Source organism: Onychostoma macrolepis, chromosome 07 (assembly GCF_012432095.1).
Source record: "Onychostoma macrolepis isolate SWU-2019 chromosome 07, ASM1243209v1, whole genome shotgun sequence".
Classification (NCBI taxonomy): domain Eukaryota; kingdom Metazoa; phylum Chordata; class Actinopteri; order Cypriniformes; family Cyprinidae; genus Onychostoma; species Onychostoma macrolepis.
In genome coordinates, this window is record NC_081161.1 from 5,433,784 (window position 1) to 5,449,531 (window position 15,748).

At 37.1% G+C, this 15,748-nt stretch overlaps 1 protein-coding gene across 4 annotated transcripts in view; it reads left to right on the plus strand.

The window, feature by feature from the left end:
* kcnip4a (potassium voltage-gated channel interacting protein 4a) overlaps positions 1-15,748 on the plus strand; it is a 215,073-nt gene that overhangs the window by 117,340 nt on the left and 81,985 nt on the right. The window contains exon 1 of one of the 4 annotated variants that reach the window (XM_058781420.1): positions 689-1,949. The exons of the other annotated variants lie outside the window; for them this stretch is intronic. Within the exon in view, the coding sequence (XP_058637403.1) occupies positions 1,892-1,949 (58 nt within the window). The 5' untranslated portion in view covers positions 689-1,891. Of the gene's footprint in view, positions 1-688; positions 1,950-15,748 lie in introns of those variants that run through there. 4 annotated transcript variants of the gene reach the window in all.

Here is a 15,748-nt window from a genome sequence, read left to right on the forward strand (position 1 = left end):
GAATGTGAGATTGGGAGTCGAATCAGGCTCCTTGAATTGAATCGTCGACTATTCGGGGTCACTCCTAGTTTGTTTGTTTGTTTAGATAAGTTATGCGTGATAGTGTTTAGTTAATAAAAGTTGTGTGCACAAATTACATGAGTTTCTGGTTCTGCCTTGTAAATGAATGTCTCTTTACGATTTTGACCATCGCTAAATGCTCTAATGCATTAATAGGAAAGTATTTTCTGTGGCCACAGAAATATCCTTTCTTAGAGTTGATATGAACTTACACTGAATGTTCCTGGATGAACAGATCAGTTGATGGCAATTTAATTCTGCTACAGTTATTACTGTCAGCCGATATAAATAATTGTAATTAATAATAATTAATTGTAATTATTTATACACATTTCCCTTTTGAGCTGATTTGCTACATACATAATACATTTTTATTAGTTTATTTTTGCTTATTTATGCATTTATTTATTTAGTTATTTTTTACGATATGCATAATAACCATAATAATCTTAATAACCATTATATTTTTTTACATTTATTTTTTTATGTGTATACTTAAAAAAAAAATTGTTCTGGTTTGGTCACCACTTGATGTCCAGTGTTCAAATCTCATTCATAAATCTACATCCTAAAGCAACACCAGTTGAGAAACACCAAAAAAAACATATCCCAGCGGATATGAAATGTCAAAGTACTTTGCAGAAAAGGAAATGAGTAATGTTTGAGCGATTCAAATGTACGTAGCACATTTCCTTTTGTCAGAAATTAGCTGTCATCTGTCAACTGCGAGAATGAGTAGGAAACAGCTTGAACCGTGTCTCAAAGCGAAGGCTCTTTACGTTTGCAATTTGCACACCCACACATTCATGGGCAATCATTTCTGCCTGCTTTTGCTAATCAGTAGCTTTAAGAAGAGAGACTTGCCAGTTGAAAAACATATTCCCATGCGTCTCATAATGTATTTTCTTGATGCTCAAGAGCCTTTCTTTCTGTCCTCCAGCCCCTGGTTGAGTTTCCATGGAAGTCAGCGTTAACTTCACACGGTGTTACTTTCTGAGAAAACCCCATGTGTCACTGCCTCCTCCTGGATTCATGATTAAGTGGACTCTCAGATGCACACTGCTCTTAAATTACACCTCTTGCGATTGCAGGATAGCAATTACTATGCCAATACGCCTGTCTGATTAAGATCAAATTGTTGTTTACATACCGCAATCTCCAAAAAACACGATTAATATGTTTTTCCGGAGAAGTCACTTCAGTTTTTTTCAGCAGCCCACCAATTTTCTAGTCACCACACTGGTACTTTAAAAGAGCTTTTTTGCATTTTTCACAGGAGAAATATCAGTTTAAATGAAGGGTGTGCGCTGTTGAGAACTGCTGGTTTGAAGTAGACGTATTATTATGCATTAATCTCCGTCGTTTTAATGAGCGCCGGCTCCGGCGTGATTGGTGCACTTGAATTAAAAGCAGTCAGCGAACACAAGTCAGAGTCGACAAACGCCGCTCGGTCATTCTCGGGCAGCAACAGTGCTCACTTCACACTGTGCCCTTTTCCCCTCCTCCTCCTCCTCCTCTCGCCGCTCCCTCCCTCGTTTCCTGCGAAGAAGTATCTGTTGAAAGAGTGGGGGCACGGCAGCTGAACGTACGGCAAGAACGCAGGGAGCTTAATTAAACTGCTCTTCAACTGTGCCAAAGTGGAGCAGCTTGGAGGCACTGGTTGAGATCAGAATCAAAACTGGTGAGACGGCTGGAGAAATCCTTGAGATCTTCATGTCTGCGAGTGAAGAATAAAGCAGGACTCAAAGTACACTTGAGGAGAGCCACAGTTGTTCCAGGAGAACTCTGAAACCGCTTGTGAACCACTGAGATTGAGGGCGAGAGGGGCAAGATGGGCGCTTTGATGGTGATATTTTCTCTGCAAACCAAACAAAGGAGAAAAAGGACAGGTAGGCAGTAAAGAGCGCTTTCATTATATGACAGTGAGTCAGAGATGCTGTAAAGACTACAGTAGAGGATATTATATTGTGCATTACATGCTCTTTGTACTTGTTTAATTAGACATATAGATATACTGTAAAGTGGAGTCCAGATGTCTAGGGATTCAAAATAGTGTCTAAACCTGGAAATAAAGAGCGTTTTAAGGATTTGAAAAATGTAAAACATAGAAATGTTATGATGAATAAGAAGTACTGATGATTCTGCATCAAGATATTTTTGGATCCGTCTCAAATCATGCTGGAGAACATGATCATCAGGTTTTACACACACTTGTGGAGCTAATGCAGCTCGAGTGCTGCTGCTGCTGTTAAATTATAACCAAATTATAAGACATGATCTTATCAAAGTTTTAAATGAATGTTTTACTCAGTTTATCATGCTGATAATATTATTTTTATGCAAATTTATTCAAGTAAAAGGTCACACTTCAGCTTCGGAAATGATTTTCACTATTAACTATCACCTTTGCCTCAATAAACTCCTAATTTGCTGCTTATTAGTAGTTTTAGGCATTAATGTGTGCTTTATAACTATTAATAAACAGCCGATATGCTAGTAATATGCATGCTAATAAGTAACTATAGCTAATAGTGAGAATGGGTCCCTAAACTAAAGTGTTTCCAGTAAAAAAAAAAAAAAAAAGGCTATGCAAAATTTAAGCATTTGAAACAGACACACACACACACACACAAAAGGTGTAGAAACAGTTTTCACTCGGAAATTGCTAGTAAATTTCATAATTACAAAGAAAAAATAAGTGACACATTGAATTAAATGTAATTTTGAAGTAGACTGAATTTGAAGTACTTTTGAATTTTTTTAATTTTGAATACGCATCAATCTTAATTTTATGTTCTTTTTTTTTACAGTGTAGAGCTTTCAAATGTGATATGGATATGTAACAATCAAATGTATCCATTTGAATCTTTTTTTTTTTTTTTAAATATATTTTTTATTTTTAAATATAAGATGTACGTCTTCTTCCTCTGGTGGGTGTTTTTTGTCTTTCGCCTTGAGAAACGAGTACAGCACCACGGAGCGATGATTCATGGTTTTATGCTTCTTCATTGTGTAGCCAGAGAACTCCAAAGGGAGAGTTTCTCAGAAATGCTGTACAAGGGGCTTTTACCAAGAAATACAGGGGATTCCTTGCGGGAAAGAGAGGTTGTGAATAATCAAATCACAATTACTGAAGATTTCTGCAGTTTACACTGGGGGAAAAAAAAAAATATAAATATTTTACTTTGAAATGATTTTCACTCAGAAATTGCTTGTAAATTTCACAAAGAAATGGCAAATAGCACATTAAATCAAACATTTTTAAGTAGACAGAATCAGATGGTATTTTCTTGCAAAATATACTCCTTTTTATTTATTTTTTTTCATAAATATATAAATGAATAAATATTTTTTTTCTTCCAAAAAATAAATTAATTAATTAATATTCTTTCATTTTTCAAACATATAAAAGCACCTTCAAACTTCAATCTCTAAGGGATGAGGACAAACGCTCCCCAGTATTAACTTAGTGAATGGACCATTAGTGATGTGGTGCCTGATTTTATAGGAACTCTTTATGGATTATCTGCCAAACCATCAAGCTGTGAAATTAAATCTCATTCACCTTCCACATAATCCACATAAATCTAACAGCACACACTCCTTCATGCATTGTGCTCTCATTTCAGTGCAGTTTAGGACTGTGATTTTGTCTTTTAGTCTTTTATTGTTTTGAAATCTGAGGTACTGCGATAATTTTTTCTCTTTACACACTGTCTGTCTGCTGTCTGTAGCTCTTATATCTGGTTCATGCCTGTGATGATTAAGGTTAGTCATTCGTACATTTGCATAATGCGGAATACATTACATACATTACATAAAGTCGAAAAGGGGGAGAAAATAGCTGCTATCCCAGCAAAGTTTCTAAAACGTACTCTGTCTTGATTAGCTTATTTACTGCATCCCTGCTACTTAGACTGGTTTAAAGATGCAGAGCTTTGGTTTTGTTTAATATCTCTAACCTGAAACTGCATGTGTGTCTTAAAGCGGTTACAAAAAATTGTAAATAAAGAAAAGATTATTGTATTAGGTTTTAAAATACTATTTCAGTCTTTCTACTCCAAAAATGAATGCTAAGTTGAATATATAAATATATTGTAATTATTTCTATGTAATTATTTCTGTTCAATTTCTGGTTGAAAATTGTTTCACCACCATTTTTTTTCTCATGTTAAATTAATTTAAATGTAAACATTTGCTGCAGCTAAGTGTGAATTAAGTGTGGACTTAAGATACAATGCTTTATTTGTGCCTTTTTTAGTACTGGAAGTAATAAAAAGGAAGTGTATTGAAAATCAGTACTGAAACGATTTTTTGAAGTTGAAGTCTTAAAAAGATTGTTGGAGTACAATTGCAAGAAAATACTACAACCCAAATTCCAGAAATGTTGGGACGTTTTTTAAAATTTGAATAAAATGAAACTAAAAGACTTTCAAATCACATGAGTCAATATTTAATTCACAATGGAACATAGAGAACTTAACAAATGTTTAAATGGAGAAATCTTACACTTTTATCCGCTAAATGAGCTCATTTCGAATTTGATGACTGCTACAGGTCTCAAAAAAGTTGGCACGGGGGCAACAAAGGGCTGAAAAAGCAATACATTTTGAAAAGATTCAGCTGGGAGTACATCTAGCAACTAATTAAGTTAATTGACATCAGGTCTGTAACATGATTAGCTATTAAAGGGATGTCTTTGAGAGGCAGAGTCTTTCAGAAGTAAAGATGGGCAGAGGCTCTCCAATCTGTGAAAGAGTGCATAAAAAGATTGTGGAATATTTTTAAAAACAACGTTCCTTAACATCAAATTTGCAAACTCATCATCTACAGTGCATACCATCATCAAAAGATTCAGAGAAACTGGAGAAATCTCTGTGCTTAAGGGACAAGGCTGAAGACCTTTGTTGGATGCCTGTGGTCTTCGGGCCCTCAGACGACACTGCATCACTCATCGGCATGATTCTGTCATTGACATTAATAAATGGGCCCAGGAATACTTCCAGAAACCACTGTCGGTAAACACAATCTGCCGTGCCATCTGCAGATGCCAACTAAAGCTCTATTAAAGGAAAGGAAAAAGGAAGCCATATGTGAACATGGTCCAGAAGCGCCATTGTGTCCTGTAGGACAAGGCTCATTTAAAATGGACTATTTCAAAGTGGAAAAGTGTTCTATGGTCAGACGAGTCCAAATTTGGCATTCTTGTTGGAAATCACGGACGCCATGTCCTCCGGGCAAAAGAGGAGGGAGACCTCCCAGCGTGTTATCAGCGTTCAGTTCAAAAGCCAGCATCTCTGATGGTATGGGGGTGCATAAGTGCATACGGTATGGGCAGCTTGCATGTTTTGGAAGGCACTGTGAAAAGAGGAGATGCTACACCATGATAAACATGCCACCATCCCAACTATTTTGAGACCTGCAGCAGGCATCACATTTGAAATGAGCTCATTTTGTGCATAAAATTGTACAATTTCTCAGTTTAAACATTTGTTATGTTCTCTATGTTCTATTGTGAATAAAATATTGGCTCATGTGATTTTGAAGTGATTTTAGTTTTCATTTTATTTAAATTGAGAAAACATTTCAAATGATTTCATTTAAAATGATTTCAATTCATTTCATTTGGATGTCCAGGTAAAATTCTGTAATTCTGTTCTGATATCTGCTTAAAATGCAAATAGTTATCCAACTTTGAAACCCGGCATGTTGTTTTTCTGCATAGCTTGCAGATTGGAAAAGTGATGTTCGGCTTAACTTTTCCGCTCTACCTGTATCTCATCATAGAAATACAGATTTCAACACAAGTCTCAACAGGACAATATCTATAGTTTAGTTGTGATGAAAATGTACATAATTGAACATAACACACTGTAGTTACAGCATTAAACTGATTATTGTTTTCAAAGGGGACCACTGCTTACATAAGCCAGTTCTCTTCTCTCCAGCTTTGGGAACTTCGCAACAGCTATATCTATAGAGAAAGTTATATTTAGTGTCTCATTCCCAACCTATATTTTATGGATGGTTTGTGGAACAGGTTGGGAATAAAATGAATGGGCAGCCTTGGTCCTTCTCCTAGGCAATATATCATAAAGAAGACAGTTTTTGTGCATTGTAAGCAGAAATCAGAGGAACCCAGATTCCCACACTGGGAGCTCAGCAGTCTGTTTGGACCAAGTTTATTTGAACTGTGTGTAGCTTGTTATTGTGGAGACATTTGGATGCTAGAGGAAAATGCTGGATGATTTATTACACTAACAACAAAATACTAAAGGGTACCACAGTATTACCATGTTTTTGGACATGGTACCATGGCATTGTCTTTACACTGCAGAGAAGGTGCATCTAAAGAGATACGCAGTATACCTGAAAGAGTTGCATTTCACAAACAATAAATATGTTTAGATATAATAGTTTATTATAGTTTAGATATAAATTATGCCCTTAAAAAGACGTACTCTTAATTGTTTTAAATGTGTACTTGTAATGTACTTCAAGTCTTAAAAGTATATAAAAAAGATAATATAATATTAATGAAATAAAAGGCCATTTAAGTGCACTTAAAGTATACTAAATAATAAATAAATATAATTTATAATGCAGTATAAAATGTACTATGGTTCTTAAACTTGAGTATGCTTTTAAAGAGTGCACTTTGTAATAATGTCAGATTTAAAGTTTTACTGTAAAGTACATTGTAAATCATGTTTTAATAATTCAATTCAATTCAATTATGTTTTAATAATCTTTAGTTTAGCTTTAAAGAAGTACAGCTGATATGATGACTAAAATACTAATAATTTCACTGTAGTTTTATACGATATTACTTTCAAAGTTAATATATTTTAAATGTACTAAACTTCAACTTAATGATTACAAATGTGCAATAACAAATATACAGTTATTAAATGCTTGACATACAAGTTTAATAGAAATGACATTAAAGTATATTTTAGTTTACCGTAAATATTTGTCAGTACATTTGTCAGAGCACTTTAACCATATTTCATAGGCAATAGAAGTAATTATGAAATTACATATAAAATATACTTAAGGAAAAAGCGCTCTAAAGTTCACATTATTGCATTTAATATAATTTGTAATTACAACCCGAATTCCGTAAATGTTGTGACGTTTTTTAAATTTGAATAAAATGAAAACTAAAAGAACTTCAAATAACATGAGGCAATATTTTATTCATAATAGAACATAGATAACATAAATGTTTAAACTGAGAAATGTCCAAATGTTCTCTATAGGTGAAAGATCTGGACTGCAGGCAGGCCAATTCAGCACCCGGACTCTTCTACTATGAAGCCATGCTGTTGTAATAGCTGCAGTATGTGGATTTGCATTGTCCTGCTGAAATACATGTTGTCTGGAGGGGAGCATATGTTGCTCTGAAACCTTTATATACCTTTCAGCATTCAAGCTGCCCATACCGTATGCACTTATGCACCCCCATACCATCAGAGATGCTGGCTTTTGAACTGAACGCTGATAACACGCTGGAAGGTCTCCCTCCTCTTTAGCCCGGAGGACATGGCGTCCATGAACAAGAATGTCAAATTTGGACTCGTCTGACCACAGAACACTTTTCCACTTTGAAGCAGTCCATTTTAATTGAGCCTTGGCCCACAGGACAGAACGACGCTTCTGGATCATGTTCACATATGGCTTCCTTTTTGCATGATAGAGCTTTAGTTGGCCTCTGCAGATGGCACAGCAGATTGTGTTTACCGAAAGTGGTTTCTGGAAGTATTCCTGGGCCCATTTAGTAATGTCAATGACAGAATCATGCCGATGAGTGATGCAGTGTCATCTGAGGGCCCGAAGACCATGGGCATCCAACAAAGGTCTTCAGCCTTGTCCCTTACGCACAGAGATTTCTCCAGTTTCTCTGAATCTTTTGATGATGTTATGCACTGTAGATGATGAGTTTGCAAAGCCGTTGCAATTCGATGTTAAGGAACGTTGTTTTTAAAGTATTCCACAATCTTTTTATGCACTCTTTCACAGATTGGAGAGCCTCTGCCCATCTTTACTTCTGAGAGACTCTGCCTCTCTAAGACATCCCTATTATAGCTAATCATGTTACAGACCTGATGTCAATTAACTTAATTAGTTCCTAGATGTTCTCCCAGCTGAATCTTTTCAAAATTGCTTGCTTTTTCAGCCCTTTGTTGCCCCCGTGCCAGCTCTTTTGAGACCTGTAGCAGGCATAAAATTTGAAATGAGCTCATTTAGTGGATAAAAGTGTAAGATTTCTCTGTTTAAACATGTTCTATGTTCTGTTGTGAATGGAATATTGGCTCGTGTGATTTGAAAGTCTTTTAGTTTTCATTTAATTCAAATTTAAAAAAACATCCCAACATTTCCGGAATTTGGGTTGTATAATACATTTAATTTGAACTATAATACATTTAATTCATTTAATACAATTAACATGCAATTAAGTGTCAGAAACATAACTTTCAGTTCACACTTAGGCATGAATGAAATTATGATTCAAATGAAAAATTAATAGAATAAAATATCCAGTACAGTATGTTCTGTCATGGCAATGCCATAATGCTTGTATTTAAGTGTCATATCTAATACCAGGTGGGTCACAGAGGCATATTTAAGCAATAGGGCAAAACAAAGATTGTTGTTGTGTTGAACATCAGCAGTTTGATATAGTGGGGCGACAGAAATGTCCATGCATGAACGTTTCATAATCAATCCACTCCAGGATTTCTGATCTTTTTAGCTTTGGATGGCATGACACTATTAGACCCTTGTGGTAGATGCTGCAACTACACCTTATACGGTTAACTCTTTCCCCGCCACTGACAGAATTTTCCGTATTTCTGTGTTTCATTGTTATACGGTAGGAGGTGCTATTACACATCTTCTGAATGAGTAATCATTGTCTGGATCAAACATAGGTGAAGAAGAAGCAGAAACAAGCGATTGCATATGTAAGCAGATGCATATTCAAAATAATGCAATCATCAAAAATGAAACGGCATATAAAATCAAATCGGTCTGATGTTACCAAATGAAATGTCAATCCAGGAAGTGCTATAGGACTGTGCAAGCTTTTGGGTGTTGATGGAAGCCATCAACTCCATCTGTTTTGATCATTGTTCTGAATCTGATTCAGAGTCTCTGACAAAAAAACAACAAAACCCTGGTTTATTCTATATTCATGCATTATTTTATTTATTTATTTTTTTAATAAACATTTGAATGTGGGTGGGTTTCATAAAAAAAAAAAAAAGATTTTTCAGCTTATGTTTTTCTATTTTTTTCTTCAAAATGTTTTTTTTTTTTATGAAACCCACCCACATTCAAATGTTTATTAAAAAAAAAAAATAAAATAATGCATGAATATAGAATAAACCAGGGTTTTGTTGTTGTATAAAAGCATTGGCTCTGTTCTTTCTTTTGACATATTGCACATTCACATATTCATACAACAAAATATTCTAGTGTCCTTGAATTTTTGTAAAAATTATCCAAAAACGCTGGCAGTGACTGGCAACTTTTTTTAAAATGCTGATGAGGAAAGAGTTAAAAATCTTTTTTCCCCTCAATAAGATTTAAATGTCAAATATCGCATTATACTTTTTTTTTTTTTTTCCTGTCCTGATGTGCCTGTGGTGTTATTATCCAATCTGTATTATGACGTGATTGTGAGTGATTAGTCACTCTTGAAACTCTGCTTGACCATTTAAAACCAGAACAAACCGTTCCATTATTTAGTATAGAGCAGCATTAAATTAACTTACCTTATGCTTCTCTGAAACCTTGAAAGCCTATAAACTTTGTTGCATAATTGTTGCATGCTGATTCTTTGAGTCCAAATGAGTGATGAAATATCATTATCTGCCTTTATTTTCTTTTTCAACCATTCATTTCACCATTTTGTTTGAAATAATACAGCAGCGTACCCCTGTGACATTTTCCCGAGCAAAGTTTTAATATTTCAGACTATTGCGTTTTCAAAAGGCTTTTGTGTGTGCGCTTCTATGAGAGTGACTCATAAACATGAAGAGAAGATTGTGTGTCGAGTGCGTACGTGTGTGTCCACTTGTGAGGAGCATTTCAGATTTTCAGTCCTCAGTGTCCCGGCGTAAGTGTGCATCCAGAGGGCTTTGATGATTGTGCCTGCTTGCTTTCAGGAACATTGAACATGAGGCTTTCCAGCCACTCCAGCCCCACTCTAATGCTTGCCATTCATTTAGCAGCCTGTCGGTCTGCCGTCACAAGAGCTTCTATTTAACCAGCGCCGCTCTGACAAAAGCATCCGTCCCTATACATTAGGAGAAATATACTTGTGCTTTTGAAGTGCACTAAGAGCACACAGTCCTACTTCATCCATGCACAGGATTCAAGGCAAGGCAAGGCAAGGCAAGTTTATTTATATAGCACATTTCATACACAATGGTAATTCAAAGTGCTTTACATAAAAGGAAGTGAAATAGTCATTAAAAATAATAATAATTCAGGAGAACTTATCTGTTTGTGTGCGATGGCACATTGCAGAAGGATCCTGTCTCAGCGCCGTCAGGAGACACTGGCTGTTCTCTCAGCGTGTTTGCTAATTGATTTTGTTTTTCTAGTTGCCTGCAGGGGAGTGAGTGTGATGTGCTTCTGGCTCCACTTCAGTCCTGGCCCTTCTGGTGTTTACACTTATAAACAGGGCAAACAGAAGGAACACGACTCCATGCCCACCGCCGGGAGAGCAGCTGTCACTAGGAGCTATACATGACTCTCCATATTCATGCAGAGTTATGCAGCCAAACATTTCACCAAGGTTCAAATTAACATGTTGCAAGCCACGATGACCAGTGGAAAAGATGTAATTACATCCTGTTTACAGCCACGCCCAATCCATCAAGACAATACTGAAAGGGAGAGTTCAGCCAAAAATAAAAATTCTCTCATCATTTATTCACCTTCATATCGCTCCAAACCTGTACGACTGTCCTTCTTCTACAGAACACAAAAGAAGACATATTGAATAATGTCTCAAAATGAAATTTTGTTGTGTGTTTTTCTGTTTTGAATTGCTTTGTTGTTTTGTTTTTGTTCTGCTGGGTTGTTGTTCTGTTTTGTTTGGATAGTTTTTTTGAAGCAGTCCATTTTTTAGTTTTTTTTAGGGGGTTTTTTTGTCTGTTGTTTTTCCATTTTGTTTGTTTTTATTGTGCTATAATTTTCTGTTTTGTTTAGCTCTTTTGTTTTTGTAGTGTTGTTTTGTAGCGTTATTTTCCTGTTTGGTTTTGTGTGTGTGTGTGTGTGTGTGTGTCACGGCGTTTACGTCCTGCGTCATAATAAAATCGAAAAAAGTCCTGCTAGTGCATAAAATCGATATTTTTTTTTTTTTTTTTGCGCACAAAAAGTGTTCTCGTCGCATCATAAAATTCAGATTGCACGTCTAATGGCAGATGGACTGTTTTGACGACATCTTTCATACTTTTATGGACCTTGACAGTGCAATTTACTATGCAGTCAATGGGACAGTCACAAGCCTCCTGGTTTTCACCCAAAATATCTTAAATTGTGTTCCGAAGACGAATGAAGCTTTTAAGGGTTTGGAATGACATGGGGGTAAGTGATTAATGACAAAATTTTCATTTTGGGGTGGAGTATCCCTTTAATGCAACCATTAAGGAACCGGAATCGTTAGAAGTAATCAATATCGTTAGAAGTAAGTTCAATACTTTACCATTCCCGCTCTTATGTATGACTCAAAAAAAATGGACCAAAAATGTGCCATCGGAAAACTATGGTATTCATTTAGTACCATGACAGCACAAAATATTTTTTTGTAATGGGAAAGTTTCATTCCATTAGTTTCATTTCTTCACAAAGGCCATCTAAGGATGTGCTGAGGTTTTGACAGGTGCAGACCATTAAAAAATCATTGGTCATACTGAACAGGTGCTGCCTTAATTTAACAACACAGAGGAGAAAGTCTTACTCCATGTCCTAACTAGGCATGATATGACAAGTTTTCAGTGACACACAATTTGTCTTCCACGCTGAATGTTAAACTGCTGCGCAATGCGACAAGATCACAGCCAATAAGAAGTTATTTCACACACTGTATGTACAGTTATGTGGAGCAGGATTTTGGAGCGATGAGATTTACAGTGCACGAGCTACCCAGAAACAGAAATAGAAAGCAATAAAAATGACATTTTTGTCACAGTTAATTCAATTCAATTCAGTTCAAGTTTATTTGTATAGCGCTTTTTACGATACAATCGTTGCACAGCAGCTTTACAGGAAATTAAGTTTCTACTATATATATATATATGCATACACATACGCACACATGCACATATATATACATACATATACACATACACACAGAAGAAACCCAATATATTTAAGTTATGACAGACTTAACTTGGTAATTATGTGTTGTCTGAGGGTTGGCATCCTCTGTGGTCCTCTGAGGTGTTGCCATCATCTCTTCTCAGGTGTTTGGTCCTCTCGGATCTTTTTAAGGGTTGGATCCAGACTGACGCTTCAGTAATTCCTAGTTACGGGATGTTAATCCCGTGGCAGAATCAGAGAAACAGATAGAGACATAATTAGCGTACCTGCTGTTCTATTCAAGCAAAAATGATTTGTTCAACCCAATCTAAAGAATTATAATGTACATTTGATCAGATATAAATGCAGTACAAGATTATAAGATGCATTATGTGAATGCTTGGCTAAAGAGATGTGTCTTTAATCTAGATTTAAACAGAGATAGTGTGTCTGAACCCCGAACGTTATCAGGAAGGCTATTCCAGAGTTTGGGTGCCAAATGTGAAAAAGCTCTACCTCCTTTAGTGGACTTTGCTATCCTAGGTACTACCAAAAGTCCAGAATTTTGTGACCTTAGGGAGCGGGTTGGATTGTAGCGTGGTAGAAGACTAGTTAGGTACGCAGGAGATAAACCATTTAGTGCCTTATAGGCAAGTAATAATATTTTGTAATTGATCCGGAACTTAATAGGTAGCCAGTGCAGAGACTGTAAAATTGGGGTAATATGATCATATTTTCTTGACCTGGTAAGGACTCTAGCCGCTGCATTTTGGACTATCTGTAGCTTGTTTATTGAAGATGCAGGACAACCACCTAACAGTGCATTACAATAGTCCAGTCTAGAGGTCATGAATGCATGAACTAGTATACTGCTCTCCTTGTGTGTTTCCATATGTATGAACACAATTTAGCAGCAAGCCAAACTCCCTTCAAATAAAGACTGGAGTCAGGGTGTAGTTTTCGAAAAACTCCTGATGTTTACTCCAATATGCTTCAAAGGAGAGTGAAACTATCAAAAACAATACACAAATAAAGTACTTTTAGTAAACAGAATGTAAAATATATACACAATATACAGGCTAACAGAGCAGAGTTACCAGTTAAGCAATTGGTGTATAAAACACTTAATTATTACCAATATAGCATAGAAAATAAAGAAAATATCCTCAATTTACACATTTTACAAAAATTACTTACTGACAATGCTTTCGAAGGCATGAACATTAAAGAAAACTGAAGCAGCAGTCACATGGAGCTTACAGTCTGAGAGAGTTGAGCAAACTGAACCAAAAATGGCTGCTCCCTTGCTTAGTCAGGTAATTTTCAAAATTAGAGTCCCCAGTAAGAAACCGAAAACACTTAATCCAAAGAACATAACACTCCCCGCCTGACATCTATAAAGATGTCATCTATAACCAACTGTTTAAACTGTTTTCTTATTTTCCAAGCAGGAGAATGACTTCAGATATAGGCCTCAGGAAAGTTTTGCTGGACCCTTCTTTAGTCACCTTAAGTTCAACCTTCCGAACCTTTCCATCTTGACCAGGGAAAACACTTGTGACAAGTGCCATGGGCCATTCATTTCGGGCTACTTGATTGTCCTTTAGTAGTACTATGTCACCTTCCTGGATGTTTGGGTATGGCTCCTGCCATTTGTGACGAACTTGCAGGGTTTGCAGATATTCCTGTTTCCAGCGACACCAGAATTGGTTGGCTAGGCTCTGTACTTGCCGCCATTGGCGTTTGTAGATGTCCTTTTCGGAGAAGTTTCCTGTCGGAGGTGGAGAACCTGCTTTTTGTGTTAAGAGCATCGCTGGGGTAAGTACCAGGGGTGATTCTGCATCCATAGAAACAGGTACTAGAGGTCTACTGTTGATAATTGCTGTCACTTCCGCCATAAGTGTACTAAGCACTTCATCAGAGAGGTTAGAGTGTCCTTCCGCATCAGCATTGAGTCAAGAATTCTGAGCCAGACCAATCATTCTCTCCCATGCACCTCCCATATGGGAGGAGTGTGGTGGGTTGAAAGCCCATGTGCATCCTTCGTTATTGATGTATCTTTGCACCTTTGTTTCTTGAACTACTTTGTGGAATTCAAGCTCGTTGGAAGCACCAATGAAGTTGGTTCCACAGTCAGATTGCAGTTGTTTTGCAGGGCCACGGATCGCGAAAAACCTGCAGTGCATTGATACAACTTGAAGAGTCCATAGACATAATGACTTCAATGTGAACCGCACGGGTGCTCATGCAGGTAAAAGCACTGCCCAGCGTTACTGAGAGCTTGACCTCCTCTTGTGCGGCGAGCTACCACAGTCCAAGGGCCAAAGACATCTAAGCCAGTGTAAGTAAAGGGTGGTGACACACTAAGTCGTTCTGGTGGCAAGTCTGACATTTTCTGCATTTCTAGTTTACCACGAAGTTTACGGCAGGTTACACATGCATGAAGAATACTGCTTATGCATCTCTTGCCTCCAATAAGCCATAATCCAGCAGCACGAATGGCCCCCTCTGTGAATATGCGGCCTTGGTGCTCCACACGTTCATGGTAGTGCCTTATGAGTAACGCAGAAACGTGATGCTTGCCAGGTAAGATGACTGGGTTTTTTTCAGGGTAGCTTACATCTGCAAGTTTTAATCTGCCTCCGACTCGGAGTAGGCCATCTTCATCTAAGAAAGGATTCAGTTTTGAGAGTGGAACTTTGCTGCTTATGTTTCCTCCCTTAGAGAGTGTTTCTATGTCCTTGCTGAACGACTCCTTTTGCACAGAGCGGATTATCACATTCTTAGCTTTTAACAGCTCACTTACAGTGTGTGCTTGTGAACAAAGGTGCCAACCGCTGCATGTGTTGGATTCATTGGAGGATCTAAAAGAGCAAGCTACATGGATGAGCGATGCAATGGCTCTTTGTAATGATTTCCAAGAGGAGAATCTCTGAAATCTGTCCGAGGTGAGTTGTTTATCCTTCATTCCTGTGATACAAGCTGTCACAATTGGCCTGATTTCTGTATCTGAATATGGGTCCACAAGCGCAAAGTTGTCTGTCATAATGACGTCATCTTCATGTGGCTTATGCAGGAATGCCGGACCTGTAAACCAGTTAGATTTCACGAGTTGAGATGCATGGATGGACCTGGAAGCAATGTCAGCAGGGTTGTGCTCTGTGGGTATGTATCGCCACTGCTTTGGTTCTGAAAATTGTCTGATTCTCTGTACTCTGTTATGGACATAGACGAGAAACGTTTAGTTTCGTTATAGATGTAGCCGAGTACAATTTTGCTATCACAGTAGAAGGTAATAGCATCCGGTTTGAAGTCAATCTCTTGAACAATGAGTTCTGCTACCTCCACTGCTAAGACTGCTGCACAAAGTTCT